Here is a 26784-nt window from a genome sequence, read left to right as displayed (position 1 = left end):
TGAAATCTCCTTAGTATTGTCCATATTTTAAGCCACTAAATAGCTACTATCACTTGGTAAGCAGCAAAAAGGAATATGAAAAGTGACTAGAGATTAAGAATTAAACCAGTTTACTTAACAAGGCTTCAGGAGAGAAGCTAAAGCAGTGTTGATATAACTGGATTTGGGGCCACTTGCATCAAAATCACTTGGGATCCTTGTTAAAAATCCAGGTTTCTGGCCTGTTTATCAGTCTCTGGGAAAGGGCTCATCTGCCACCAGGTGATTCTCATAAAGTCTAACGTTTGAGAACCACTGGTAGAGATAACTGGGAAAATGCAGAAGGCAGACAGGGAAGGAAGAAAGCCAAATTAAGAATGGAAGGGAAATAAAAGGATGGTTGATGAAAGGAAGGATGCCATACATACTGAGGTACTGCTTTCTTTTTCTTTAAATCTCTATGTAACAAAAGTTAAAGGCATGACAAAAGCTTATTAACCTAATTCTAGAAAAGTGAGAACACTGGAAAAATACCTACCTCGAACTTCACATCATTATTTGAAAATACTTAAGATGTACTCCCTCAGAGCAATAGTATAAGCAACATCCCCTATCAGATGACAGCATCAGCACCAAATTATAAATGTGCTAGCCTCATTCCTGGGTCTAGTTTATGTCTCCTAACGTGATTTTCTCATTTTACTTTCTCAACTACCTGTTGTCCTGTTATATTTCATATGTTACCATGAACCACTTTATATCCTTTTTGTAAAAAAGGTTTATTTGGAATCAATCACTGGCACCCAAACAAAGAAACTTAAAACTTCTTGGAGAACTCCAAACTCACTTTAATATAAGATGAACAAATGAACAGGAATAATGGTTGCAACCAGACCCTGGTAATACAAGCAGTGGCAAAGCCTGATGACCAATTCCAATATTTAAACAAGACAGCACAAGTGTCAGGAGCTACTAACTTTAGTGTTAAGAGGCAGACCTATCTACAGTGGAGCCAATAAGGCCAAAGTGACCTTTCAGGTGTTTCCTTGCTATTCCTCATCCTCCCTCCTCATCTACCTCAAAGCACAATGGTTTTTGCAAATGGTTATTAAGCTGCCTGGTAAGTCATAACATTGTTCACTTTCTCAGGGACTTACTAGCCTCACTCAAGGAAAAGGCAGGCTGTGGTAGACTTTTCATCTTAACACTTGGCATGTGGTTGAAGCCAAAAAGAAGTACTTGATAAATGGCACCGTGCTACTTTGAATGTACACGTAACTGAAATGGAATGAACTCCTTTGCAGGGCTGCACTAAAGCAGCTCCTGTGAGTCCAGTTGGTACTTTCAGATCTCGGCAGTTCCATTTAAAACGCAACACTGAACTAGCCTTGATCACTTGTAAGTTGATCACTTGTAAGTCTCATGTATGAACATCTAAACTCCTATTAAAGCAAAAATATCATCAATGTCATCTGTCTTCTTAATGGTTCTTAATGTACTGTTTTCATTTATTTGCATCACTGTGTACGAATCGGTTTCATTTTCATGGATGCCGCTAAGATTTTCATGAATCATTTTCTCCTTAGTTTGCATGACAGTCACTGAAACTCCACTACTCAAGCATTGCTTACTGTTAGGATAGCGATTAGTTTTACGCACAGTACAGTGTGCGAGTCTCCACTTAGCACCACCATCTGCCGCAACATTGTGAGTCCCTTTAGGGAACTGCTGAATTTCCCTTAAAAGAGTCGACTGCAGCTTTCTCTGTGGTTTCCTTTGTCTCTGTAAGAATTTATTCTGTGATCTCTGTCTCAGATGATGCTTCGAAACTTTAATACCTGAGCCACGAAGAAGGCAGTTGCAAACAGACGTCTTTATGCAGTCTAGTTTCTTCGGCAAACTTCAAAGGACAGAGAGAGGAAAAATCTGGTCTTAAAATGCAGAAAAACATTCTCAAGCACTTTTAATTTACCAAGTGAAAAGAAAAATACACAAGTCATCTACAAGTCCAGTGCCTGTGTACAATCCCAGAACCACATCGAAAAATACTGTTTCACCCCAAATCTGTTTTTCTTCAGAACACAAATGTCCTGATTGAAATGTAGATGAATGTGTCCCCATTTTGCTTTGAAACTCTCATAAGTACAGCTGCCTAGAAATTAGCTGAATGCTGAGATACTTCCATACTTTAGTGTCATAGCTTTTCACTCATAACTGCTAATCTGTTCATAATGTAAGGACTGTGCATGAGGAAACATCACATATGAAAAAATGCGAAAGTACATATTTATCCAAATCTGGATAATCAACTTCATGCTGTGGCAGAAAATGAACAAAGAAAAAGGAATAAAGGCTAAGAGTTTATAAAACAATGTGAAGACAGGACTTCTGGCCCAGAAACACTAATAGCTGTACACTACCCTTATTATGATTCATATGTCATCTGCAAGTTTGGAAATTCAGAACTCCAACAGCTGATCATTTTAGATGTTTTGTTTCCACATGGGGTAAACTGCCACAAGGTTTATCTGTGTGTTGTTCAATTGTTTCATTGTTTGTGATAGATTTTAAAAGACAAGCATGGATAGAAAACTTTGAGGAAGCCCATTATAATAAAGTAAACCATGCTCTCTGCTTCCAAGCCATTTTCTTATCTTACTATAAGCAGTGACTTTTAAGTGAGGAGAAGGTGGGTGTATTTCCAAGTTGAAAGGAAAACAGAGGGCCTGAGTTGAGTTCCACACCTAACCTCTTGAGCGAAATCCTCCATTTACCCATCTATGAAATGGGAAACATACTGTGTACCTCACAATGTTATTATGGACATTCAATAAATTAGAGTTTACTACAAATATCTGAATGAAACAGCAAAACATGGCAATATGAAGAAGCACTATATCAGGGGGAGTACTGAATAATGGTTTAACCAGTAAACACCAGTTTGCTACCCTTCTGATTTAACTTTTAGTTGTTACCTCTGCCTCATCTCCCCTTGATTTTAAACCCTTTTGTTTTGTTTTGTTTTGTTTATTTGAGGTGGAGTCTCGCTCTGTCACCCAGGCTGGAGTGCAGTGGCACAATCTCAGCTCACTGCAACCTCTGCCTCCTGGGTTCAAGCAATTCTCCTGTCTCAGCCTGCTGAGTAGCTGGGATTACAGGCATGCACCACCATACCTGGCTAATTTTTGTATTTTCAATAGAGCCGGGTTTTCACCATGTTGGTCAGGCTGGTCTCGAACTTCTAATCTTGTGATCCCCTAGCCTCGGCCTCCCAAAGTGCTAGAATTACAGGTGTGAGCCACCACGCTCGGACTTTAAACCCAATTTTAAACAGAATGCTTCTCTACATCTCAGACTGCATTTTCAGCCATAGAATAGATCACTTTTAGGTTATCACAGAGCTTTAGAGGACCCACCTCAATGTAAAAACCCCTCAAGCACTTTATCCCTTAGGAATATTCAACCACCACTTTCCCATAGCTTCTAATCAAAATGTGTTACAAAACCCTCACTGTATGTATTTTTTTTTTTCTGAAACAGGACTATCTTTTCTGTAAATTAAAAAAAAATTAAGCCCCAAGAATGAATTTTGAAGCCCTGAGTACCTGTTAGCTAATATCCATAGCTAACTATGGATAACAAACTATGGGGTATGCACAGGATACTTCTTAAATAATACAGTAAAAAACAGGTCAGGTGGAATAGGCCTTAATACTTATTTGTGTCTGAAATAGTTACCATTAAGCCCTGAAGTGTCTAATGTCTAACTTCATGTAATGCTTGATGCAATGCTGGTTCACAAGCAAAGATAAGCACCCTTAAACAGTTCTGAATATAAAAATCACAGAAAAGAAATCAATATATAGTGTCCAGCTGCTACAAACAGCAAACCTGACCGTGACCCCAGCGGTCTGGCATGGGCCTCATAGGAGGCAGGCACCTTCTGCTTCTGCTCTCATACCCTTATCCCATTGCACTGAAGCTGTCTGCAGCAAAGCTGCCGTTGCCCACAAGACCCCGAGCTCCCTGAAGGCCAACTCCTGTCTTTACGCAGTGTACCCTCAGGCTCAGCACACTACACATTCTTAATGCTTCTTGAATGAGCAAAGAGCATAAATGACTGAAGTCCAATTAACCTGTTTATCTTCTTCCTCCAATGATATACATGTCTTTGCTCTTATAACAAAAGCAGCAAATGCAACTGCAGTTTGACAACGTCCCACTTCAGCCCTGATGTCCTGCGGCTGCTGGACATCACATTTTAAAGAAAAGAGACCTGAAATAGACTTCTACTCATAACAACAACAGAAAAAGTAAGGAAACATAAATTTTGTAATACACATACCTAGTACCTTGAGCTTCCAGATGTTTAAGCCGGTTGCTTTTAAGAAGTTTGTTACCCAGAAAAATGGCCTGAGCTTTGAGTTTTTTGTTCCTGCACCATACAACTGCCATTTGGATTTCTTCAGAAAGTTGTGTGAAAGACGCAGCCTCTCGGAATCTTTGTACAAAACTTCTGACTTGAATTGCCATTACTTTCTGAGAAGAAGGCTTGGTTGTCTTTAGTTTAAAATCAGAGCTGGTCTGAAATGTGAAAAGATGAGAAAAATAGGACATGTTACTGACTTGTAATTATACGACAACAGGGAAAGCTAGCTCACAATCAAAATTTAAAAATTAGAATGATGAGTCCTTAAATGCTTGAAGTGATGGCTACGCCAATCGCCCTGTGATTATTAGGCACTGTATACCTGTAACAAAGTATCTTATGTACCCCATAAATACATACACCTGCTAAGTAGCCACAAACATTTTAAAAGATGAATTATTTATCTTAAGGAAGTTTTCCTCATGTCTTTAAAACCTGAATTTTTCTCCACTGCTCCAAATACAAGTTGTTTTGTTTTCCCCTCTGTACCAGGACAGGTTCCATCTGCAGCTGAGTTAGATGGAGACAGGAGAGTTAACATAAATATTCTAACACACATATCTCACACACACAACAATAAAACCTACATGATTAAATACTGGCAAAAGCCTAACTGCAGGGGGGTAGTGGTGGGGTCACTGAAAGGCCCTTCTCCTCTACATCACTAAACTACCACAACTTGTTTTTCACTTATTTCCGTATCCTGAGCAAACATCTTCAATGTTAGAAATGTTTCTGAAAACAGGACAGACATGGGGCCCTGCAAAGCGCCCAGCAGGGTAGGCACATTCATCAGCTAATGACCACTGAACATGTTAAAAATGCTCAACTGAGCAACACTTCCAGCTCTACTTCAACCATCTTCTGACAAGGCGCCTTTACTTCTTCAACCCCTTCTTTCTATAATCAAGTCACATTTGGATTTTACTATTGTTTACTGTTTTGTTTTTGAGACAGAGTTTCGCTCTTGCTACCCAGGCTGGAGTGCAATGGCACCATCTCGGCTCACCGCAACCTCTGCCTCCTGGGTTCAAGCAATTCTCCTGCCTCAGACTCCCAAGTAGCTGGGACTACTGGGCGCGCGCCACCATGCCCAGCTAATTTTTGAATTTTTGGTAGAGACAGGGTTTCACCATGTTGACCAGGATGGTCTCGATCTCTTGACCTCATGATCCACCCGCCTCGCCTCCCAAAGTGCTGGGATTATAGGCGTGAGCCACCGCGCCCGGCCACGTTTACTGTTTCTTTATGAAAATATGCTACCTACAACATGATGTGCTCTATCTTTCTGCTTACCGTCTTCCAAATTTCTTACACTTAAAACGAACTTTAAAAAGAAGTATAAAATATGAAAGTAACAACCCATGTCAATAGTTTATGTTTGGTCATCAACAGAAGTAGCTTGCTTTAAAAGCAAGCTAAGCGTGTTAGTGCGATTTGCGAAAAGTATAGTAGCGATTAGTCTTGAATAAGAGGGATGCTGACCCACCAACTTCAAAACCAGCTCACCTACAAACAGGTGCACAGGCAGCAGAAGTTTCAAGGCTCACAAAGCACCACAGTTCTTGAGACACAGTTGAAAAACTATTCTGGGGACTGGTGAATGGTAACGAAGAGAGACTATGAAACCACACTGCCTGCACTCAAATCGCAGCTCTGCCATTTATTCATTGTGTGGCCTGGCCAACCTTCTTGGCCTATGTCTCAGTTTCCTCATCTGAAATATGAAGAGAGTAATACGCGTGCCCACCTTACAGAGCTTTTGTGCTATTAATAATTATAGGACTTCATGCATGTAAAGCACTTAGAACAGTGCCTGGCACAGAAAGTATTATTCCTCACTCTGAATGCACGAATTGGACAGCACGTCAATGGAAGATGGAGTCCTTAAAGTTCAAGAGAGTACACTTGAGGATTCCTGAAGGGAAGTATAACCCATGAAGAATACCAGAAGTAAAGGCACTTTGTAAAGACGGGGTTAAAAAAAAGTCAAATTACTGAGTAAAACACTAACGCTCTGATATACTTATATGCTGTTAGGCTCCGAACAGAATTTACAGACATGAATAAATCATGTTAAAACTTGAACCTCAACAAGAGTAAAGGAACAGCTTCATGACAAATGACGAGGATGATGACCCAAATGATGGCAGTAGCTAACATCTAACTCCAATGAAATGCTTACCATACTCCAGACTCCTGAACACTCTACCTGCATTAAACTGGCACAGCCCTAGGAGGCGCATATCACCATTACAAAACAGAGATACGAAGAGATCAGGAAACTTACAGAAGGTCACACAGCTGGTACCAAAGCCAGGATTCAAACCATCTGTCTGACTGCAAAGCCTATATGCTTCACCTGCAGCACAATCCATACTTAGTGATAGACCATGCAGTTCCTTTAAAATTCTAGAGAAACTCCTACTAAAACATTTTTAAAGGTACTCTATTAACTAAATTAACTGGACGTATTAAAAATCCCCGGCCCCTATTCATTCAGAAGCAAACAGTGACAATAAGAAGGCATTAAGCATAGAGCTGGGATAAAATGAGAAAATTCAATCTCTGCCCTTGGTAAGAAGCATCCTCTGCAAATCAGCAGAAATCATAAGCTAAATTTAATGAAGCCAGACAAACCTGAGCAGCTTTGTTTTTCAGCTGGTTGCAGAAAGCCCTCACATCAAATTCTGATGACTTTTCTGTGGAGGTGGAAAAATTGTAGATAAAAAAACTTAGGCACACTATTTTCAAATCTACAACAAATTCTTAAGTACACGACATTTCTTGCTAAATTACTACATAAGATATAAAGGAAGCAAAAAAACTAGAAAGCAACTACAGAAATAAACAACTTTAAGTACTCAAGCTTAGAAGGCATAGGTATTACAGTACCTCTCTAAAGATAATCAATGTGGGTCAAAATTAAGATGTGAGATGTTGAATGTTTCTCCATGCAGTGAAGGACTATGCTTTCAACAGAGTTTATTTGTTTTTTTACTAGAGTATGTGCTGTATCAAAGCAAATTACCTCTGAAGACTTTCTTATTCCTTACTGGCTGTCCAATATCCTCATTATTCTGTCTATTTATCTTCATTTGTTCAGCATTTTTGGAAATTCCAAGTAAGGTTTCTTCAATGGCCTTTGGTGACTGCTCACTTATTAAAAACAGTTTATTTAGCCATTTAGTTATTCCTCTAGCTGCAAAAGCTGTAGGTATTTCTTTCTTAAAGACTTCAAAAAATGGCTCTCCTAAAAATTCAACGATATCAGAAGGAAAGGTAAAATCTTTGAAGTAAGGCTTTGGTTGAATCCTAGAGACCTCTTGAAGCAATCCAAACAAAGTCTCATAGAACAAAATCAACCTTTTTAAAACACCTTTATAGAGAACCCTAGAGAAAGAAACAAAAGTTGATTAGCCAGTAATTACAATTTGCAGATTACATAAAAAAACTTGCAAGATTAAAAGCTGAAAATAAACGGCTATCAAGGTCTTCTGGTATGTATAAAAAAACACTTGCAAACAGCCAGATTAGTCCAACACAACAGAAAAATCCCAAGTATAAAATGTTACTCAAGACCTGGCGCAGTGGCTCATACCTATAATCCTAGCACTATGGGAGGCCAACGTGGACAGACCACTAGGTCAGGAGATCAAGACCATCCTTGGCCGACATGATGAAATTCAGTCTATACTAAAATACAAAAAAAAATGAAGCCGGGCATGGTGGTGCACGCCTGTAGTCCCAGCTACTGGGAAGGCTGAGGCAGGAGAATCACCTGAACCCAGGAGGTGGAGGTTGCAGTGAGCCAAGATCTCACCACTGCACTCCAGCCTGGTGACAGAGCAAGACTCCACCTCAAAAACAAAAAAAAGTTACTCAAAAAACCATAGGACAGTCCACCAGGAAAAACATATTTATATTCAAAAACAAAGTACTACATGGAGAAATGTACAAAAGGATGCATATCAAAGTCTTAAGTGTGATTTTATCTAGATGGTGAGATTTTAGGCAAACTTCAGGTTCTTTACATTTTTAATTTCTTAAAATAGGCATGTATTATTGTAATTAGCAAAAATTAATGCTATTTTCATTGCAGAAAAGTTTGAAAGGTTTAGCATTTTAAAATAATATGATTAGTAATCAAACACTGTTATCTCTGATTAAGAATAAGGATAAAAAACAAAACGATAGGAAATAGTACTTGAGATAAACAGGTTAAGACATCAAAACATTTTCTATCTCTAAACACAGAAAAACTTTTCTTTCTTCCCCTCCCAGTGTTTTCTTACATTCATATTAGAGCTAATAATCTTAATTGCTTGAAATAGCAGAAAACAGGCCTTCTTATGAATACAAATTCTAATCATCAGATCAGTTTCACAACACGTACTGAGAGACATACAAAGGACATCTCTTTAGTTTACAAGTATTACCGGCGTACATTAACTAAATATGCTTAGAAAAGCAGTGGTGTTTCAGGTAGCACATAAGAACGTCAAAAACCCTAGTTATCATTGCCATTTAAAATTAGAAACCAAGTGACAGAAAGCATCAAGTGATATAGGCAGCCCAGGAATAGCATCGCTTTAAATGGCCTGTGTGACTACTGCCAACCATCATTTATTACTGCAATTCCCAGTCTGAGACATTAATTTTTTTTCATGCTCAATACAGGTCCACTGATGTTTCACTACAACCTCCCATGACCCAGATTTCAGTGTCACACCAGTCACTCCCGGTTGTTTTAGTTGCTCAGTGTTGGGCTGATCTTGTGGACTGAGATATAGAGCCCACTCCTCTGACATAACCATCAGCACTTGGCTTCCCATCTACCCACAGAAAACTCTGATCACATCAAGAAAGAGAATACCTGCACCTTCCAACCCCACAGGAAAGTAAGTTTGAATACTACTACTAAGAAACTAGGCTGACAGGAAATGAGAAAGAAATGAAGGATTTCAGAAGTATGTACATACCATAGCCTGCTCACCAGCCCTACTATCACAAGGTTTAAAATAATGAACTCTTGCAAACCTAGATGTTTCACAGTCCAGCTGGAAGATCAATTTAAGGCGGGAAAACAAACCAAAGTTAATTTGAGTTTTGTAAGTTACAATCATGAATGAAGAAATATATTAGACGTAAAGAGAATTTTCTCTTTTTTTTTGAGATGGAGTTTTGCTCGTTACCCAGGTTGGAGTGCAATGGCGTGATCTTGGCTCACTGCAACCTCTACCTCCTGGGTTCAGGCAGTTCTCCTGCCTCAGCCTCCTGAGTAGCTGGGATTACAGGCATGCGCCACCACATCCAGCTAATTTTTTGCATTTTTAGTAGAGACGGGGTTTCACCAAGTTGACCAGGATGGTCTCGATCTGTTGACCTCGTGATCCACCCGCCTTGGCCTCCCAAAGTGCTGGGATTACAGGCTTGAGCCACCGTGCCCGGCCGAGAATTTTCTTAAAGTATTAAAGCCTTAAATCATGTTCTATTTAAGAATTTTAAACTTTAAAATACGGTAATAAACACTCTGCTAGTGCTCCTATTATTAAATTTAATTCTTAAAGTTTAGTTTCTAAGTTTAAGAATTTCTAGCCATCAATGCTTTTAGATAATACATGCTGAACAGTGACAGGCAGTCTCTGGCAATGGCCACATCAGGTAATTCCTGAGAAAAGGAGGCCAAGAAGCAAAAGTTTAAGAATTCCTAAAGGTTATAACTCCTGTCAAGTATTAGCTTTCAAACAAAACTACTGTTAAGTATATCCAAACAATTTCAATTCAGAATAGGGTGTATTTTAAGAGATTCCAGGATACAGAAATGTTTTGCAGCAGCAGTCCAGCAAGCGAAGCAGCAACTGGCAGGCTCCCAAAACCTTCATCAACACCACCTCCAGCACTGGCTGACCAGGGACAGCACTGGTATTTACGGGCTGATTTTTACTTGGGGGGAAAAAAAAAAAAAAAATAGAAAAAGTACATTACTTTCATTAAACCAAACAAAAAAAAAGGTTTATTTTACATTTACCACTTTATTATAAAGGATATGACAAAAGATTCAAATAAAGAGATGCATAGGGCAAGGTATGGCAGAAGGGGCATAGAGCTTCCATGCCCTCACTGAGCGACCCTTCACATACATGTTCAGCTATCTGCAAGCTCCCATTACTTTTTAAAATATAAAACAAACTATAGTTTTCAAGTGAAGACTTGCTTTAAGGTCAGTTTGAAGTAGTTATATGCAGTAACAGCCCACTGATGTTTTAATACAATCTCCCATGACCCAGAGTTCACACTCGTCACTCCCCATACACCAATGTCAGAAGATTACCACAAACACCAGGTGCCCCATGTTAAAATTTATACAGCTGAGGTATAATGACTATATTCCAACACCAAGCATAGAGAAATCAAAGGGAGATCACAAGACATCGAGTTCCCAGCCCACCACATCACAAAGCAACTGGACCACTTACCTGGGAAAAAACAACTCAAATAGGTCTTGAATTGAACCTGCCAAATTCATGTTTTTCAAACGTTTTAAACATTGCTCAACCTGAAAGAAGAAGAGCAGCTCAAATTCATGTGTATGTAATGCAGACATGGTCACTGATTATGACCAGGAAAGGGAAGAGTTCTAGATTTTCAAAGTATGGAAATATGCTAAATACCAGAGACTACCTTATTTTTTTCAGGGTAGAGAAATCCAAAGTGCAGGCAATTGTTTCTGGTTACAAATTTGGCATTTATCCAGCCAAACAAATTTTTTAAAATCAGGTGACTCCTAAGAAATTAGCATATGCCACAATGAGCTTGATGTTATAAAAGGGACCAAAATGAGTGTAGACTATTCTCAAGATTATAATTTTGCTGAGGCAACATGATTTTTAATAGTGAAACTACTCAAACAAGATACCACATTATTAACTACTAAATCTCAACAGTCTATAAAGTACCAGATAAGGAAAATGATGGGCTTTAAACCCTGAACAAATATATTCCTTGAGTATATGGAGCTTGTTCTTATGTTCCTCTGCATCGTCCCTCTTCCTCCCTTCTCTTTCTTGAGTTTTTCCCCTTGTTTCCTTTTGAACCATAGTTCACTTACTGTATTTTCCAAGTGCTTTACCATCTTGCTTTGTCAATACCTCCCTCAAAGGATGGTGTCCAGACTTGAAAACTGAAAGATAGGAGCTGACCCTAAAGAATTGAAGGATTGTTCTCTCCATTGTTCTGAAAACCGCTGTTAAAACAATCCATAACCTTGGTTCAATTTCTACAAGTATATTTGCAGCTCTAGCAAGATACTCTTGTTGCCATTGCCCACCCCCATATTTTTCTATCTGTCTAGACGCAGTCTTATGCTGCCCTTTGTGTGGTATTCTTGAGGACTACAGAATTCCTACAGCATTTTGTACAATGCATGGCTCTTAGCTTTTTTAAAAAAAAATTTTTAATGCTACTGAGTGCCTACTGAACACTGTTCTAAGAACTGGATCACAGTGGCAAACAAAAGGAACAAAACATATTGGCCTTGTGGAGCTTCCATTGTAGCTGGGAGAGAAAGGCAGTCAATCAATGGTAGGCGGTGGTAAGTTCCATGGAGAGAAATAGGGCAAAAAGGGAGAGCTGAGAGAATTGCAATTTTAAATAGGGTCTGTTTTTTATTTTAGCATTTAGTTAATATTTTACATGTCTTCCTATTTTTACTACTAGATTTTTAGCAACTAGAGATAGGGAAGTTTCTAATACCATTTTCTCTCCCAGCATGCCCTACATGTTCTCAACAGAACGGGAATCAAGACTGTTTTCTGTGTGCCATTTAGGGGAACGTCTACTGACATGAGAGTTCTCTGTGAACTGAAATGTTAGGCAGTGATAAGACAGTAAGTAGTACATGTGGTAATAGCAGCCGCAGCAGCAACACGAGCATGAACCATGTTTCCCACCTCAGGGATTACACAGAACATAAAATAGATACACAAATAACTTTACCACAACACAGACTGTATTAAATGCTATCAGAGAAGTACAAAGAGCAGGCCCAAACAGCCAAGAATTAAAAAAAAAAAAAAAAAAGAATTCAACTTCAGTAATAATCAGAAAAACACAACTTAAAAATGAGATTAATACAGACTATCACTGCCAGGAAGGCTTAAAATGGGACTCAGAGGATAGGAAGGCCTTTTAACAGGCAGACATGGAGAGGCTGGGCATTCGAAACATACAGAACCAGGTGAGCAGACTCAGAAGGAGGAACCAGCAGTGAGCATGTAGGTGCATTAGGAGTTCAGGTTAGCTGGAATAAATAAATGCCCCTGAACGTGAGAGAAAAGCCTGAGCTAAGAAAACTGAAGAGGCCAGATCACAGATCTCGTAAGCCAAGCTAAGAAGTTTGATCTTTACTCAGGACACAATGGAGAACCACTCAAAATCAAAGTTGTATTTTCAGATGATTAACCTGGTTTTCATATTTAGAATATGCCAGAGCTTAGGAAAAGCTGAAGGAGGAAACACCAGTTATGACAGTAAGATAACTAAAAGTTGACAAGGTCTCAGAAAGGAAAATGGCAGCCAGAACTGAAGAGGTGACCAAAAGCAGAGGAAGTTTTGCCTTATGGACTGCCCAGATGGGAGAGCTACATAAAAGAGAGAGACTAGAGAACACCAAATGTTTATGACCAGGTGATTATTTACAACTGGAAGCTAGAAGCAGAAATACATTCATTTTGAGGGTCAGCAAGCTTAATTTGGATTAAAAAGAATCCGAAAAAAAGAAAAGCCACCATAGACTAGAAAATTTAGGAAAAGACCATGATCCAGATCTCTCTTTGATAAAATCTGCATCCTTTTCACTTTAAGAACTAGGGGTAGAAGACTAACGAGAAGGCACGCATCTATAAGATTAGAGACTGCATCTTTTTTATTCCTGTATAAAAAGCACTACGCGTGCCTGGTACACAGAAAGTTCAAAAACACTTGCAAGGTGGCCCTGTCACACAATGGATAGCCCTCTGACCTTCTAGAAAGTACCTGCAGAATTAAGGGAATGAATGAATGAGCATATAAGGAAGCCAGCTTAAGAGGCTCTACTCTATGGTGTAGCCCGAGCTAGAGGGCCCAATTTTGTCTTAAATTCCAGATGCTACATGAAACTAGTTTACAGCACAACTTGCTATATGCCCATTTTCTCTAACATACCACCAATTAGATTATGTACCCCCCATCATAAGTAAACAAACTTGTTCTTTTTATAATTTTAGCATTTTGATTATGCTCAGGGAACTGTTTCTTAATGTCCAACACTTTGTATTGCTCAAATCATTTATCTTTGAGCTGGGCAAAGGCACTGTTGTTACAGATAGTATATAATGAAGACAACACTTAGTCACCCATTAGAAACAAGACTGGGAAAGACTTAATCTAAACGTACTTCTTTTCTAACAAAAATTATTTTGAAATGCTTTCAGGAAAAAAAAAAAAGCCCCCACGTAACTCTGGGCTATAGACCTATATATCACAAATAATTTACTGAGAGTCCCATAAATAACAAAATAGTAAGTGGCAGTGTGATCTACATTTTCAAGTGAGCAGGCTGGGTCTCAACTACAGGGCTTCCTCACCTGTTTGAGGGCCAAATGGGATTTGTGGCGGCCCATTCTGTTGTGATTGCTATAAAGGACTGTACATAACACATCTGTTTCTGCATCTAAGGCTCGGCTCTTCAGCGCTGCTGTGACGAGATGGCATTCTTTAATTACACCTGCAATCCAAAGGTCTGAAGCAGACATTTAATGAGATTTAGTATGTATTTCTACATTAAGTACTATTATATTAACACACTGAAAGAAGCATCTTTCCTTATTTGTTCTAAAGGAATCAAAAACTAATGTCATCAGTCTCAACTGTAAGAACATAAGGATTCTAAGCATAAGAAAAGTTGGAAAATGGTAACAGATGATATAAAGTCCAGGAAATCATTAAGATAAAATCTGGTAAATAAGAATCTACATCTTCACATTGCATTTTATCATGGTTTAATAATCTTTCATATGAATACTGTGTGTCAGTCACTGGGTGTACACTTAATGCCTCAAGTGTACACTTACACCCCCACCTTGAAGGTGGGGCGCAAGTCACAACATGGGTAATACTACTCTAACTCCACATGTTGCTATGCCCGAAAGCAAGACAGAATGGATAAATTCAGTCTTCAAAATCAAGGGTTCTGTGTTTGTATATCACTTTAAGAGAGAGACAAACATATTCGGAAAAGAAAAACCACCACAGAAACTGGAAATCATATTTGATGAACGACTGACTGAACACCAGGTGCTCATCAGCAGATGCTACCTAGCCTGAAAATCTGTAGCACTCCATAAACTCGAAGATGTATTTCATGTGCTATTTATGCTATTTATGGCTCTAAGGGCAGCACTAGCATTCCAGGGGGAAGTAAAGGCTGGTTGCTACCTAACAAGAATTTTCCTGTCCCAACAACTCTCTGAAGACAGAATGGGCTGCCTCGGGGATGGGTAGTGAGTTGGTGATTTCCCGTGCCTAATAGGAATTGTTAAAGAATAGAGAAAAAGGGAAGATTGACCTGTAAAGTGCATAGAAGGTTAGATGAGATGATCTGATAAATGGGATAATGTGCAAAGCGAGTAGGATGGATAGATGGGAAAGAGGATGTGATGATCTAAGCCAAGCTTGTCCAACCGCCTTGTTTTGTTGTTCTGTTCTGTTCTGTTTAGTTTTGGGCTTCTTGCAGCCTGAAGCCATGGTTTTCAGTTCGTCTCTAGGGAAAAGAGGGATGAGGAAGGGGCTTTACTGGCCCAACCAGAAACAAACTAAGAACCCATGACTATTCTCTCCCTTGGGCCCCGGATCTAAGTAGTTAACATTCATAGTAGCTACCATTTGAGCGCCCATTAACCATGGCAGGCAGTGTTCCAAATGTTTTCTTCATAATACCAACTCTTTCATCCCCTGAAACAGCCCTATGAGGAGGGTGTTATTTTTATCTCCATTTGAAAGCGAGATCAATGAGGCACGGAAAGGTTCAATAATTCCCCCAAACTCCAGCAAAGGGTAGAGCTAGTGTTCAAACCCAAAGAATCTGGCTCCTGCGCCAGGCTTCTACCTACTACGTGCTCTACACCGTAACAATACCATCCATTTGGGTGGTAAAACACTGCCGCTTACAGAGCACTGGCTCCTAAATTATGTCATTAGGGATTCCCAACGCCCCAGTGAGGGGTAGGAGGAGTAGCTCCATTTTACAGATAAGCAGATGTGTCCCGGTGCTTAGGTGACATCCTCCGCTCCTCGGGGGCAGGGGGCAGGAAAAGGACGGAAAGCGGAATGGACGGAAGGGTAAACGAGGCTCCCCGAACCTCGAGCCCCAGAGCAAGGGTTCCCAGGCAGCACTGTTCCCCGGCACCAGCCAAGTCCACCTCTCTCCGCCCCCTCCGCTCACGGCTGAACCGTGGTTTTTCACCTCCGCAGCCAAGCCCTGCATTAGCGCAGCTGGTTCCACGAAGGACTGCAAAGCCAGAGGCCCTACGAGTTTCCCCGGCAAAATGCAGGGACCGCGCGACCCCTGTGTGTCCCCCCGCACCCGTTCCCAGGGTCTCCGGGGCCCTCCCGGGCCCGCCCCCACCCCACGTGCGCCGGCCCGACCGGGCGGCCTCCTCCGAAAACATCCCCAGTCCTCGCCCGGCGCCTCACTCACGAACGGTCACGCTGGGGTGCTCCATCATCATTGCGCTGAGGCTCCCCGCCTTAGGAATCGTCACGCGGTTCCACGGCTCCGAGCCCAGCAGCCTCGCAGCCATCTTGCGAGGCGGGAGACTTAGAAAAGGCGGAGCTACGCGAGAGCACGCAAACGATCGGAGGAGGGGCGATGGGTCCGGGCGGGGAGGGAGCAGGGGTGGGACTCGGGCGGGGCCTGGAGACTTAGAAAAGGCGGAGCTACGCGAGAGCACGCAGAACGACCGGAGAAGAGGCGATGGGTCCGGGCGGGGAGGGAGCAGGGGTGGGACTCGGGCGGGGCCTGGAGACTTAGAAAAGGCGGAGCTACGCGAGAGCACGCGGAACGACCGGAGGAGGGGCGATGGGTCCGGGCGGGGAGGGAGCAGGGGTGGGACTCGGGCGGGGCCTGGAGACTTAGAAAAGGCGGAGCTACGCGAGAGCACGCGGAACGACCGGAGGAGGGGCGATGGGTCCGGGAGGGGCGGGAGCAGGGGTGGGACTCGGGCGGGGCCTGGAGACTTAGAAAAGGCGGAGCTACGCGAGAGCACGCGGAACGACCGGAGGAGGGGCGATGGGTCCGGGCGGGAAGGGAGCAGGGGTGGGACTCGGGCGGGGCCTGGAGACTTAGAAAAGGCGGAGCTACGCGAGAGCACGCGGAACGACCGGAGGAGGAGCGATGGGTCCGGGCGGGAAGGGAGCAGGGGTGGGACTCGGGCGGGGCCGGGAGCTGGGCTGGGGCGGCCTTCACCGAGTAAACGCGTGGGGGCGCTGGAGGACACTGAATGGTGGGACTGGGAAGGACCTAGACAGTCATCTGTGCATTGGTTACCAACATATGGCCGCGTAGAATCACGGGGGTGTGTTTCGGCGGAACAAAAGCCCCATCCTGATACTAATCAATCAGACTCTCTGAGAATGGGGTGAGGAAAATGCGTTTTGTTTAAACTTTGCACAGGGCATTCGGAAGCACAACCAAGTTCGGAACTATTAAATACTTCTAAGCATTGTACAAATACGGAAAATGAGGCCCAGGATTGAGTTGGTGCTTTCACCCGCAATTCTCCCTGAGACATTAGGGGGAAAAGGAAGAAATGAAATAAAGAGGTTTGCAAGGTGTGGAATTTGTAACGAAGAAGGAGTGATTTGCTTTGAGTAGTAACGGAAGGCTCCTTTATGTCCTGAGCCAAAGGAAAACCTACATCACGTAAGAGAAACTTGGAAGCCACCTATCTGTCATTCCCACTTCTGTCAGTCTCCAAGACAAGATCATATTCCAAGCTCTGCTGATCCTTACCTCTGTAATATCTTTCTAGTAATTCACTTATCCTCAGCCGTATTAATGTCCCTTCACTTAAGTGCTAAAGACTCCCACAGTCACCTATTAGAAAAGCATTAGAGTGAGTTTTGGAAACAGACTGCGAGATTCCATCCAGTTCTAGCTTTGCTGCTTGCCAGCTTGTTGATCTCAGGAAAGGTGCTTACCTCCTCCTCCAGACTTGAGTATCCCTGTGGGAAAAATGAAGATGGTAATAATAGTATCGATCTCACAGACTTGTAAAATGCCAAGGCACTCCTGGCACACAAACAATAAACATTTACCATAATTGATATTGTTGATGTTTTCACTACTGTTCAATGCAAGCAGTTTTACTTTATGGGAGCACTCTCCAGGCTCCTTCTGTGCGCCTTCACACATGCTGCTTATACTCTACCTGGACCATCCTCCAAAGCACAGTCTCCTTTCTTCAGCTCTGGGGTCATATTTTGAGTAATTCTTCCTGAACACCCCATTGTCACTCACTCCATGACTTGACATGGAGGCCTCTTTTTTTTTAGTTATTTTTACTCCCACTAGAAAAAAGAGCCATTAGAGATCCACATCCCTCTGAAAAGATTTCTGTGGATTTGTGATTTTAAGACACACTTTTCACATTCAAATCCTCTTAAAATTTAGTCACACTTTCCCTTTAAGATTTGACATTTGTGTTTTGTTCTGCAGTGACTTCTCAATCTCATTAAGCATTAATTTTAATAAATTGTGATGGTATAAATTATATTTTTTTCATCAAATAAACACAATTCTGGTTTTCTTATTTTTTTTTTTTTTTCTTAGCCATTAGGAAGCCATCAGCCCTATGTCCCCCTCTCCTCATTCTTTTTTTTTTTAATGGATTGGAGGTTTCAGTGGGACGGGAGAATCACAAGGAATCAGGTGTTCAGAGGAATGTATTGAGCAGAGGTGAGGAACTAGGATGTTTAAAAGTAAAAAAAGGAGAGAAGGAGAGGAAGAAGGAAGAAAAAGAGGGAGAGAGAACAGGAATATTGCTTCATTCTAAAAATGGGTATTAATAATGGCCAATCAATATTTTGTGTATTTAAATGGAGAACTCTATAAATATTTATTGAGTTTACTTCTTCCGGATCTGAGTTGAAGTCCTGGATATCCTTATTAACTTTCTGTCTCGTTGAGTCTAAATCTCATTATGGGTCTTATGTATCTGGGTATTAAGATCTCTTATTGTTGCATTGATCCTTTTACCACTGTATCTTTGTGGCTTTGAAATCTATTTTATCAAATGTGAGAATTGCAACTCCTGCTTTTTGTTCATTTATTCATTTTTGCTCTCCATTTGGTTGGTTGGAAGCCTCTTTAAAGTTTTACCACAGTGCCCTGTGTTGGCCTATGTATTAGTTTTCTATTGCTGCTGTATACCACAGACTTAATGGCTTGAAATAAGTAGAAGCTGTTTTACATTTCTGGAGGTCAGAAACCCAAAATCAGTTTATTGGACTGAAGGTGGCAGGGCTGGTTCCTTCTGGAGTCTCTAGGGAATAATTCATTTCCATGCCTTTTCCAGCTTCTAGCGGCTGCCTTCATTCCTTGGCTCATTTCACTCTTCTCCACCTTCATAGTCGGCATCATACTTTTCAGTCTCCTCTTCTTTCGCTCTCTCTCACCCTCCTGCCTGCCTCCCTCTTAAAAACACCCTTGTGATTAGGTCGAGCCCGTCAAGATAATCAGGACAGTCACTCCATCTCAGAATCTTTAACTTAATCTCATCTGTTTTAGAACTCCAAATTCAGGCGCGTGTACCCGACAGGCAGCTCATGCCAAATACTGAGATACGGGTGCTTGGATATAGAGAAATACTTATTCAATTTGGCCAAAGTGAGAAGGCAAGAGAGCAAGAGCTCTCAAATCCACAGAAACAAAAAAGAAGCAGGGAGTTTTTATGCAGCTAGAGAGTAAGGGAGAGGGAGTTTCAAGGAGTCCAGGGGAAAAGTCTGCGTTTCTTCAGTTTCAGATAACACCTTGTGCAGCCATATGGACATGGCAGCGGGTTGCAGTGTCCTTCCAGGAATTCCTTTCTTCTCCAAACTATTCCTGTGACCCTGAAGTTATCTCCTCCTGCCTGACAAAGAAACAGTACATTGGCACTTCATAATTACGTTATGGGAACAAGGAATACCGGGCAGAAAGTGAGTGTGTAACATGGACAAGCAAGCAAGGGCCTGATCAGAATTTTCTTTATTTCAGTCACACACAGAAAATGCTGGAGTGCTGAAGTCTCAAGAGCCCTGGTTATGTATCTGCAAAATTCCTTCTCGGTGCGAGGTAACATATTCAGAGATTATGGAAATTAGGATGTGAACATCTTTGGGTGGGAGGTGGGGGGATGGTTATTCAGCCTACTACAGCCTTTCTCACAGAATTTACCTCATCCCCAGGCAGTTAAGAGAAGAAGAATATTACTACAGAGAGGTTTTAAGCAGCATGGGTTTGAAGAATCACGGGTCCTGAGCTAGTACAGCTGGGACATGATTTGTGCTGAGGGATAGAGCCGGGAATACTGGTGTCAGGTCATGGGAAGAATTTGGATTTTTTACCTAAAGACCAGTAGTTCAGAAACCTGGCTGATTATCAAAATTGCCTGGATAGCTTTTAAAAATAGAGATTTTCAGCCGGGTGCAGTGGCTCACACCTGAAATCCCAGCACTTTCAAAGGCCAAGGTGGGCGGATCATGAGGTCAGGGATTCAAGACGAGCTTGACCAGCATGGCAAAACCCCATCTCTACTAAAAATACAAAAATTAGCCATGCATGGTGGCAGGTGCCTGTAATCCCAGCTGCTCAAGAGGCTGAGGCAGGAGAATCACTTGAACCTGGGAAGCGGAGGCGGCAGTGAGCCAAGATGGCGCCACTGCACTCCAGCCTTGACTACAAGAGCGAGACTCCATCTCAAATAAATAAATAAATAGAGATTTTCAGGTCCCATTTTAGAAATTCTTATTAGTTCTGAGTAGGGCTGTTTTCGAAAGGTCTTTGTGATGGTAGTCTAGGTTGACGTGACCTCGCTATAGGCGATAAAGGAATTACTCGCTGGGTCTTCGGCAGGACAATTTTTGTCACCTTGCCTCAGAAGAAGAGCACTCTAGAGAACAGATTTGGGAGGGAAGAGGTTGGAACAGACCCATCTGTTCTATTACAAAAGCGAAGGCCAGAAATGCTAGAGGCCCAAACCTTTAAGCATCTCTACTGAATATGACAGTATGACTTCTTTAGATGTCTAGCATGGATTGAGAGTATCCCTTATCTGAAATGCTTGGGACCAAAATTGTTTCGAATTTCCCATTTTTTTAAGATTTTGGAATAATTGCAAATACAGATGAGATATCTTGGGTATGGGACCCAAGTATAAACATGAAATTTATTTATGTTTGATATACATCTTAAACACATGGCCTGAAGAAATCTTATGTAATATTTTTAACAATTTGGTACAGGAAACAAAGTTTGTGTACATATCCGTCACCCACGTGGACAATCTGTGGTTGTTTGGTGTCAACATCATTCCTGACTCAGAATTTATATGCAATCATTTTCTTCTGCTTATTCATACATATGTGCTTAGTAGTAAAAAAGAAAATATGATATACCGTTAATACAGTGAAAAATAATGTGTTCAGGGTAACTTGTATCATCATGTCAGTGCTCAAAAAGTTTGGCATGTTGGAGCACTTCAGATTTTGGATTTTCAGATTAAGCACGCTCCACCTGTATTTACATATTTACATGTCTAAAATGATTATATGGTTTGGGTCTGTGTGCCTACCCAAATCTCATGTCGAATTGGAGTTCAGGAGTTCAGGGGTGCCCTCAGTTCCCCTGAGAGGATGTTCTCCAGGTTCTTGGTCTATCACTCCTCAGGAATGGACGAGGAGACCATGACGCAGTGCGCTCTTAAAAGTAAATGCCAGACTCAAAAGTGTTTGTAGAAAGTGATTTATTTAGAGAGAGAAATGAGAAGGAGAGAGAAAGAAACAGCTAACTCTCACACTGAGTGAGAGGATCCAGAAAGATGGGATCCAGGAGAGGAAAGCAGCTTCCACACTGAGTGGAAGGGAATAGAGAGAGATGGAGTTTAGGAGGGGAAGACAGGCTTCCACAAGAGAGTGTGGAAGGGGACTCCAGAGGGGAAATCCAGGAGAGAGAAAGATGGCTTCCATGAAGGGAGTGTTCGTGGAAGGGGACCCAAACATGGAGTCCAAAGGGGTGTGGAAGAAGGGGGCTTTTAACCTGGGAGGAACCCCCGCCTTCTCTAAGACCCCAGGCCAAGGAAAGGAGTTCCTTAGAACTTCCACTGGAGTGACTGACTCTTAGTTTCTTCCAGGCCCCTGAAATTTAAACATAAACAGTTAAATTCCCGGATGGAGAGAGGGGGGTGGGAGCGTGGTACTGGGAAGTTCTTGCTCTTAAAACTACGCCTCCTTGTGGACCCAGAAACAGAACACATTCCGTCAGAATTATCACCCCTAATGTTGGAAAAGGGGCCTGGTGGGATGCAATTGGATAGTGGGGGCAGAAGTCCCCCTTGCTATTCTGGTAATAATGAGTTCTCAAGACAGCTAGTTGTTTAGAAGTGTATAGTAACTCTTCCTTTGTTCTCTCTCTTTCTTCTTTGGCCAGCTAAGATGTTCCTGCTTCCCCTTCCCCTCTGCCATGTTTGTAAGTCTCCTGAGGCTTCCCCAGTCATGCTTCCTGTACAGCCTGCAGAACTGTGAGTCAAACTTATTTATAAATTATTCAGTCTCAGGTAGTTCTTTATAATAACATGAGAATGTATTAATACAAATGACTTCCACTTACGTTTGAAATATGACAAAATATGACATTCAAAAGAATAGATTCAAGTAAGGTGGCAGGGGTGCTATGATAACTTTTGATATGCTGAGTTTGAGATTGCCCGTGGCTATCCATGAGAAAATGTGCAATTCACCAGTTGTATAAATGGGACAATAGCTCAAAAGTGATTGCAAAGGGATGAAGTAGAGACAGTGAATATAGGACAATATTTTTAGTAGCTTAGATAGAAGTAAAAATGGAGTTTATTGGTGACAGAGAGATTCAGGATCAAGAGAGTATTTTGTTTTGTTCTGATTTTAAGGATAGTGTACCAGTCAGGATTCCACCAGCCAAACAGAAACAGTAGGATATGTAAAAGGATTTACAGAAAGAAGTTGACTTATGTCATTGTAGGGGTCAGATAGGAAAGTCTGAAATTCATAAGGCTGGAAACTCTCAGGCAGTAGCTGAAGCTGAAGTCCACAGGTAGAATTTCTTCTTTCTTCACACCTTCAGTGAAACCTAAGTTCTATTCTTTAGGCCTTTCATTCCTTGAAAAAAATACACAGCTACACATTGAGGAAAGGTCTGGAAGGAGCTAAATGAAGGTTATAAAGGATAGATTTTTTCCTTCTTCTATAAGTTGTTTTATTTTTCTATTTAAGAAAAAAGAAGTATTGCTGTTGTAATGAGAAAAAAATATATTTATTTATTTATTTGAGATGGTGTCTCACTCTGTCACCCAGGTTGGAGGGCAGTGATGCTATCTCGACTCACTGCAAACTCCGCTTCCCGGGTTCAAGCAATTCTCCTGCCTCGGTCTTCCCAGTAGTTGGAATTACAGGCACCACCACGCCCAGCTAAATTTTGTGTTTTTAGTAGGGATGGGGTTTTGCCCTGTTGGACAGGCTGGTCCCCAAATCCTGACCTCAGGGGATCAGCCCACCTTGGCCTCCCAAAGTGCTGGGATTACAGGCATGAGCCACCTCGCCTGGTGAAAAAATTTATTTTTAATGCCAGATTACTGTGTACCAAGGTATTTGTGTGTGTGCATGCACATGGTATATGCATGCACAATATATGCCTTTTGGCTTGTTCACCTATGGTCTTTCAGCTCTAATCCCATGTTTCTATGTTTGCTCTGTGGTGCTGGGACTGGGGCTCTGCAAACTACTTTGCTAGCTGGTACATAAATCAATATGGGCCACTAGAGGGAGGTCAAAGACAGAAACGGGAGAGAAGGGACTTCTCTGCTCCACGGTCCCTGGCAGTGTCGCCCAACACTGTCTTCACTCCAGGTAATGGCAGTTGGTTCCAGTCCCTGCCTCTTTCTGACACTTACCCAGAACTACCCTCAAAGGCGCTAGCAGCACCAGGATGGTGTTCTGTCCTCAGAGATCTGGGTCCCAATTCTGTAAGTCCTTTCCTCTAAAAAACCTAAATTCTGATCATCCCAAATTTCTTTGCCTGGTCTCTACAGTTCCAGGGATTGTAACTGCTTTTAGTTACGTCTCTGCATCTTAGTGCTTAAACATTCATTTAACCAATTCCTTATAGTCCTTAAACTATTTCTGGTGGCCAGGCACAGTAATCCCAATACTTTGGGAGGCTGAGGTGGGTGGATCACTTGAGGCTAGGAGTTCCAGACCAGATTCACCCACATGGTGAAACCCCATCTCTACTAAAAATGCAGAACATTAGTCAGGCATGGTGGTGCATACTTGTAATCTCAGCTACTAGGGAGGCTGGAGCGGGAGAATCCTTGAACCTGGAAGGCAGAGGTTGCAGTGAGCCAAGATCGCGCCATTGCACTCCAGCCTGGGCAACAAGAGCAAAACTCCATCTCAAAAGAAAGAAATCTTTCTGGTAAAATGTATAACACTGTATTATTCAGTTTTACTAATGGACTCTGACTGGTATGATATTTGAAACCGAAAGTGATCCCAGGAAACAGCCCCTCTGAATGGAATTCTGTGCTTGGTTTGGCCACGTCCTTAGCTTTGAACACAGGAGTGATGGGGAAATTGGGTATCAGAAATCGTTGGTGTGCTGCAGTGTCATACTTAGTCACCTGAGGCTGGCTGTGCGGAAGTGCACTCTGAAGCCATTGACTCCACGACTGCTACAGTACCAGTGATGCTTCTGAGTGTACCGGAAAGCCTACAGAAAGTGACATGTTAGGTATTTAATGCAGCTCAAGTCCAGAGATTCAGGGAGCATCTACGGTGGCCCTAAAATAATCAGTTACTTCTTATAGTTTCATAGCTGAACTTGACCCAAAATTCAGTTGTGTGGGTTGCCGAACTAACCTAAATTGAATTCATAGACTCACAGATCTCATATGTGAAAGTTGGAGCGTTGATTGGTAGGAAGAAGGACTCTGAGCCTTGGAACTGGTTGAACTTGGGAAAAGCTGGGAATCTTGGAGCAGTCTGTCTTCCTGTGTCTGAGGAGACTTGTATGAAGACCCTATAATAACCTCAAGACTCACCAGAACCATTTCGCCTCACCTCTAGAGCTGTAACTAAAGTCAGACCTCACTTTGCTTTAGGGAGACAAGTACAAAGTCTGAAATGGAAAGACATAGTTTAGACTTCAAAATAATTCCAACATGTTGCATTAGTGACAGAAACTGAAGTAGTGTTGGATTTTAAGGTCATTAGACCATAGAGGATGGAATATAAAGCACTGGACTAGACCAAATGTGTCAATATGAATCATGATATCAGTTACTAGAGAGTCCTGCAGACAGAAGTGTATCTAACAGTTTCTTAGATCACTGAAACTTGAATCCAGCCATGACCTATATTCAATGAGGTTAAGATGCCAGAATTTTCCTGGATTAATGTAAAAGGACATATCCAAAGACTTAGGAAAATTGGAATGTTGGAATGGGTATATAATCTGTGGTCTGCACATCCACCCCAGCATGACTGTGTGTTCTGAGAGAGCTCCGAGGTCATGCCCTCCACTAAGGCATTGAGAAATAAATACATTAATGAGGGGCTATCGATTTCTTTACAGAGTTCTGCATGGATGTGTCCTGTAGGTCAAAGTGATGGTAGAAGCTACTCTCATTGAAATTGGCTTCTTGATTTCAGTGGGATCCCAGAATGAAAAAGGCCAATTGGCAATGATTAATTAGAAGAGACAGTTTGATTCATTTACTATAATGAACATTAGGAATAAAATGGTAACCAGATTGTTTTGACTAGCAAGGAACTTTAGTGGAGGCTAATTAATTGCACCGTCTATAGGAATTAAATAGCTTGTACCCTATGAAAATATTACTTCATCTATATAACAGGAACCAGGAACTTGATTTAAGCTCCAAACTTGAGAGACATGACTTCTTACTTAGTTTCCAGAATTAACCAAGTTCAACAATGTAGCGTCTCTTGATGGACAGGAAATTCAGGACAGGGATGTTTATCACTGTCATTTACAGTAACAAAAGTGTGAGCACATGTAAATACTGTTGGGGTTCAAAGTGTGGGACCTTAGAAATTGAAAAAAACCACAGAAGCAAGGTCATTGTTTGATATTTTCACACCTTTCTGCATGAGAGCCAGCCATAAAAGAATTATCTGACCTACCTCCCCTGAAAGTGGTCCATAAGACCTCACAAGACAGGTGTCCTGCTCTATATCTAGAGGAGATAAAGGAAGACATACAGAAGAATCTGAACAAACAGGCCTTGCTAAGTTCTCCCCCAACTCCTGTTTATTACCATTATGTCATACTCTCCTTTGTCCAATCATGTTTCTCCACAACTATCTACTTGTTTCATCAGATTTATCATAAAAACACACAGTTTCCCGTAGGTCTTTGGGTCACCATTTCTGAAGGGTTCCATGTCATGCAAAACTTTGTTAAAATATAAATTTTATGTGTTTCCTCTGTTAATCTGTCTTTTGTTACGGGTGGTGGAGGTCAGTCGTGAACCTTGCAATTGGTGAGGAAAAGATATTGCCTTTTGTCCCCTACAATATCCCTGTTTCGGGTATCTGTTGCTGGCTAACCATCAATAACTTAGAGCCTTAAAACCACTATGTGAATGCTTACAGGACTGTGGGTCAGGAATGTGGGCAGGGCTCTGCGGGGTGGCTTGTCTCTCCTCCACATGGTGTTGCTGGCTGGGTGGCGTGACTGGATTCGGACACTCCTGGATGGCTTCACTTACAAGTCTGGCATTCCTCCTGGGATGGCTCAGACGGCTGAGGGTGAACTGAGATGCCTGGATCTTCATTCCCATGGCTTTGTCTGGGCTCACACGTATGTAGGGCCTCAGTTCTCCTTCATGTGGCTTCTCTCCCCACACAGTTTCTCATCCTCTAGGACCTGCTCTCCACACAGACTCTCTACAAATAGGACAATCTGGCTTCTTTACATAGTAGCTGCGGTCCACCCCGAGCAAAAGCAGGTGCTACAAGGCCCCTTAGGATCTGGGCTCAGAAGTCCTCAAATGCCACTTTCCTCACGTTCTAGCCAAAAA

The 26784-nt window shown here is 41.8% G+C and overlaps 2 protein-coding genes across 13 annotated transcripts in view; one reads left to right on the top strand and one right to left on the bottom strand.

The window, feature by feature from the left end:
* The window catches only part of GTPBP8 (GTP binding protein 8), a 129752-nt gene that overhangs the window by 12332 nt on the left and 90636 nt on the right, over window positions 1–26784 (top strand). The window contains exons 6-8 of one of the 5 annotated variants that reach the window (XR_013527756.1): window positions 4169–4292; window positions 19704–19781; window positions 22134–22224. Coding sequence is in view for 3 of the 5 variants with exons in the window: in XM_078352387.1 (XP_078208513.1) it covers window positions 1129–1222 (94 nt within the window). In the remaining 2 variants the exon portion in view is untranslated. Of the gene's footprint in view, window positions 1–1128; window positions 1451–4168; window positions 7619–19703; window positions 19782–22133; window positions 22225–26784 lie in introns of those variants that run through there. The other 4 variants (XR_013527757.1, XM_035274528.3, XM_054246166.2 and 1 more) reach the window with 4 other exon arrangements.
* On the bottom strand, window positions 807–16274 carry RMP64 (ribonuclease MRP subunit p64). Of its 8 annotated transcripts, XM_078352378.1 has the most exons (11): window positions 16146–16274; window positions 15015–15209; window positions 14035–14189; window positions 11520–11654; window positions 10888–10967; window positions 10229–10354; window positions 9391–9468; window positions 7440–7801; window positions 7049–7110; window positions 4325–4563; window positions 807–1879 (listed from the first exon to the last, which is right to left on the bottom strand). In XM_078352378.1, the coding sequence occupies exons 4-11, from the start codon at window positions 11541–11543 to the stop codon at window positions 1414–1416; spliced, it is 1437 nt and encodes a 478-aa protein (XP_078208504.1). In that variant the 5' UTR covers window positions 11544–11654; window positions 14035–14189; window positions 15015–15209; window positions 16146–16274; the 3' UTR covers window positions 807–1413. The 8 variants fall into 8 exon arrangements, with proteins under 8 accessions (XP_078208504.1, XP_008980695.3, XP_017820726.3 ...); XM_008982447.5 differs by lacking the exon at window positions 11520–11654; XM_017965237.4 differs by lacking the exons at window positions 11520–11654; window positions 15015–15209 and having other exon boundaries at window positions 807–1910.

This window comes from Callithrix jacchus, chromosome 15, assembly GCF_049354715.1.
Source record: "Callithrix jacchus isolate 240 chromosome 15, calJac240_pri, whole genome shotgun sequence".
Lineage (NCBI taxonomy): Eukaryota > Metazoa > Chordata > Mammalia > Primates > Cebidae > Callithrix > Callithrix jacchus.
The sequence above is the reverse complement of the archived record's forward strand: the minus strand, read 5'-3'. Positions and strand labels throughout refer to the sequence as shown.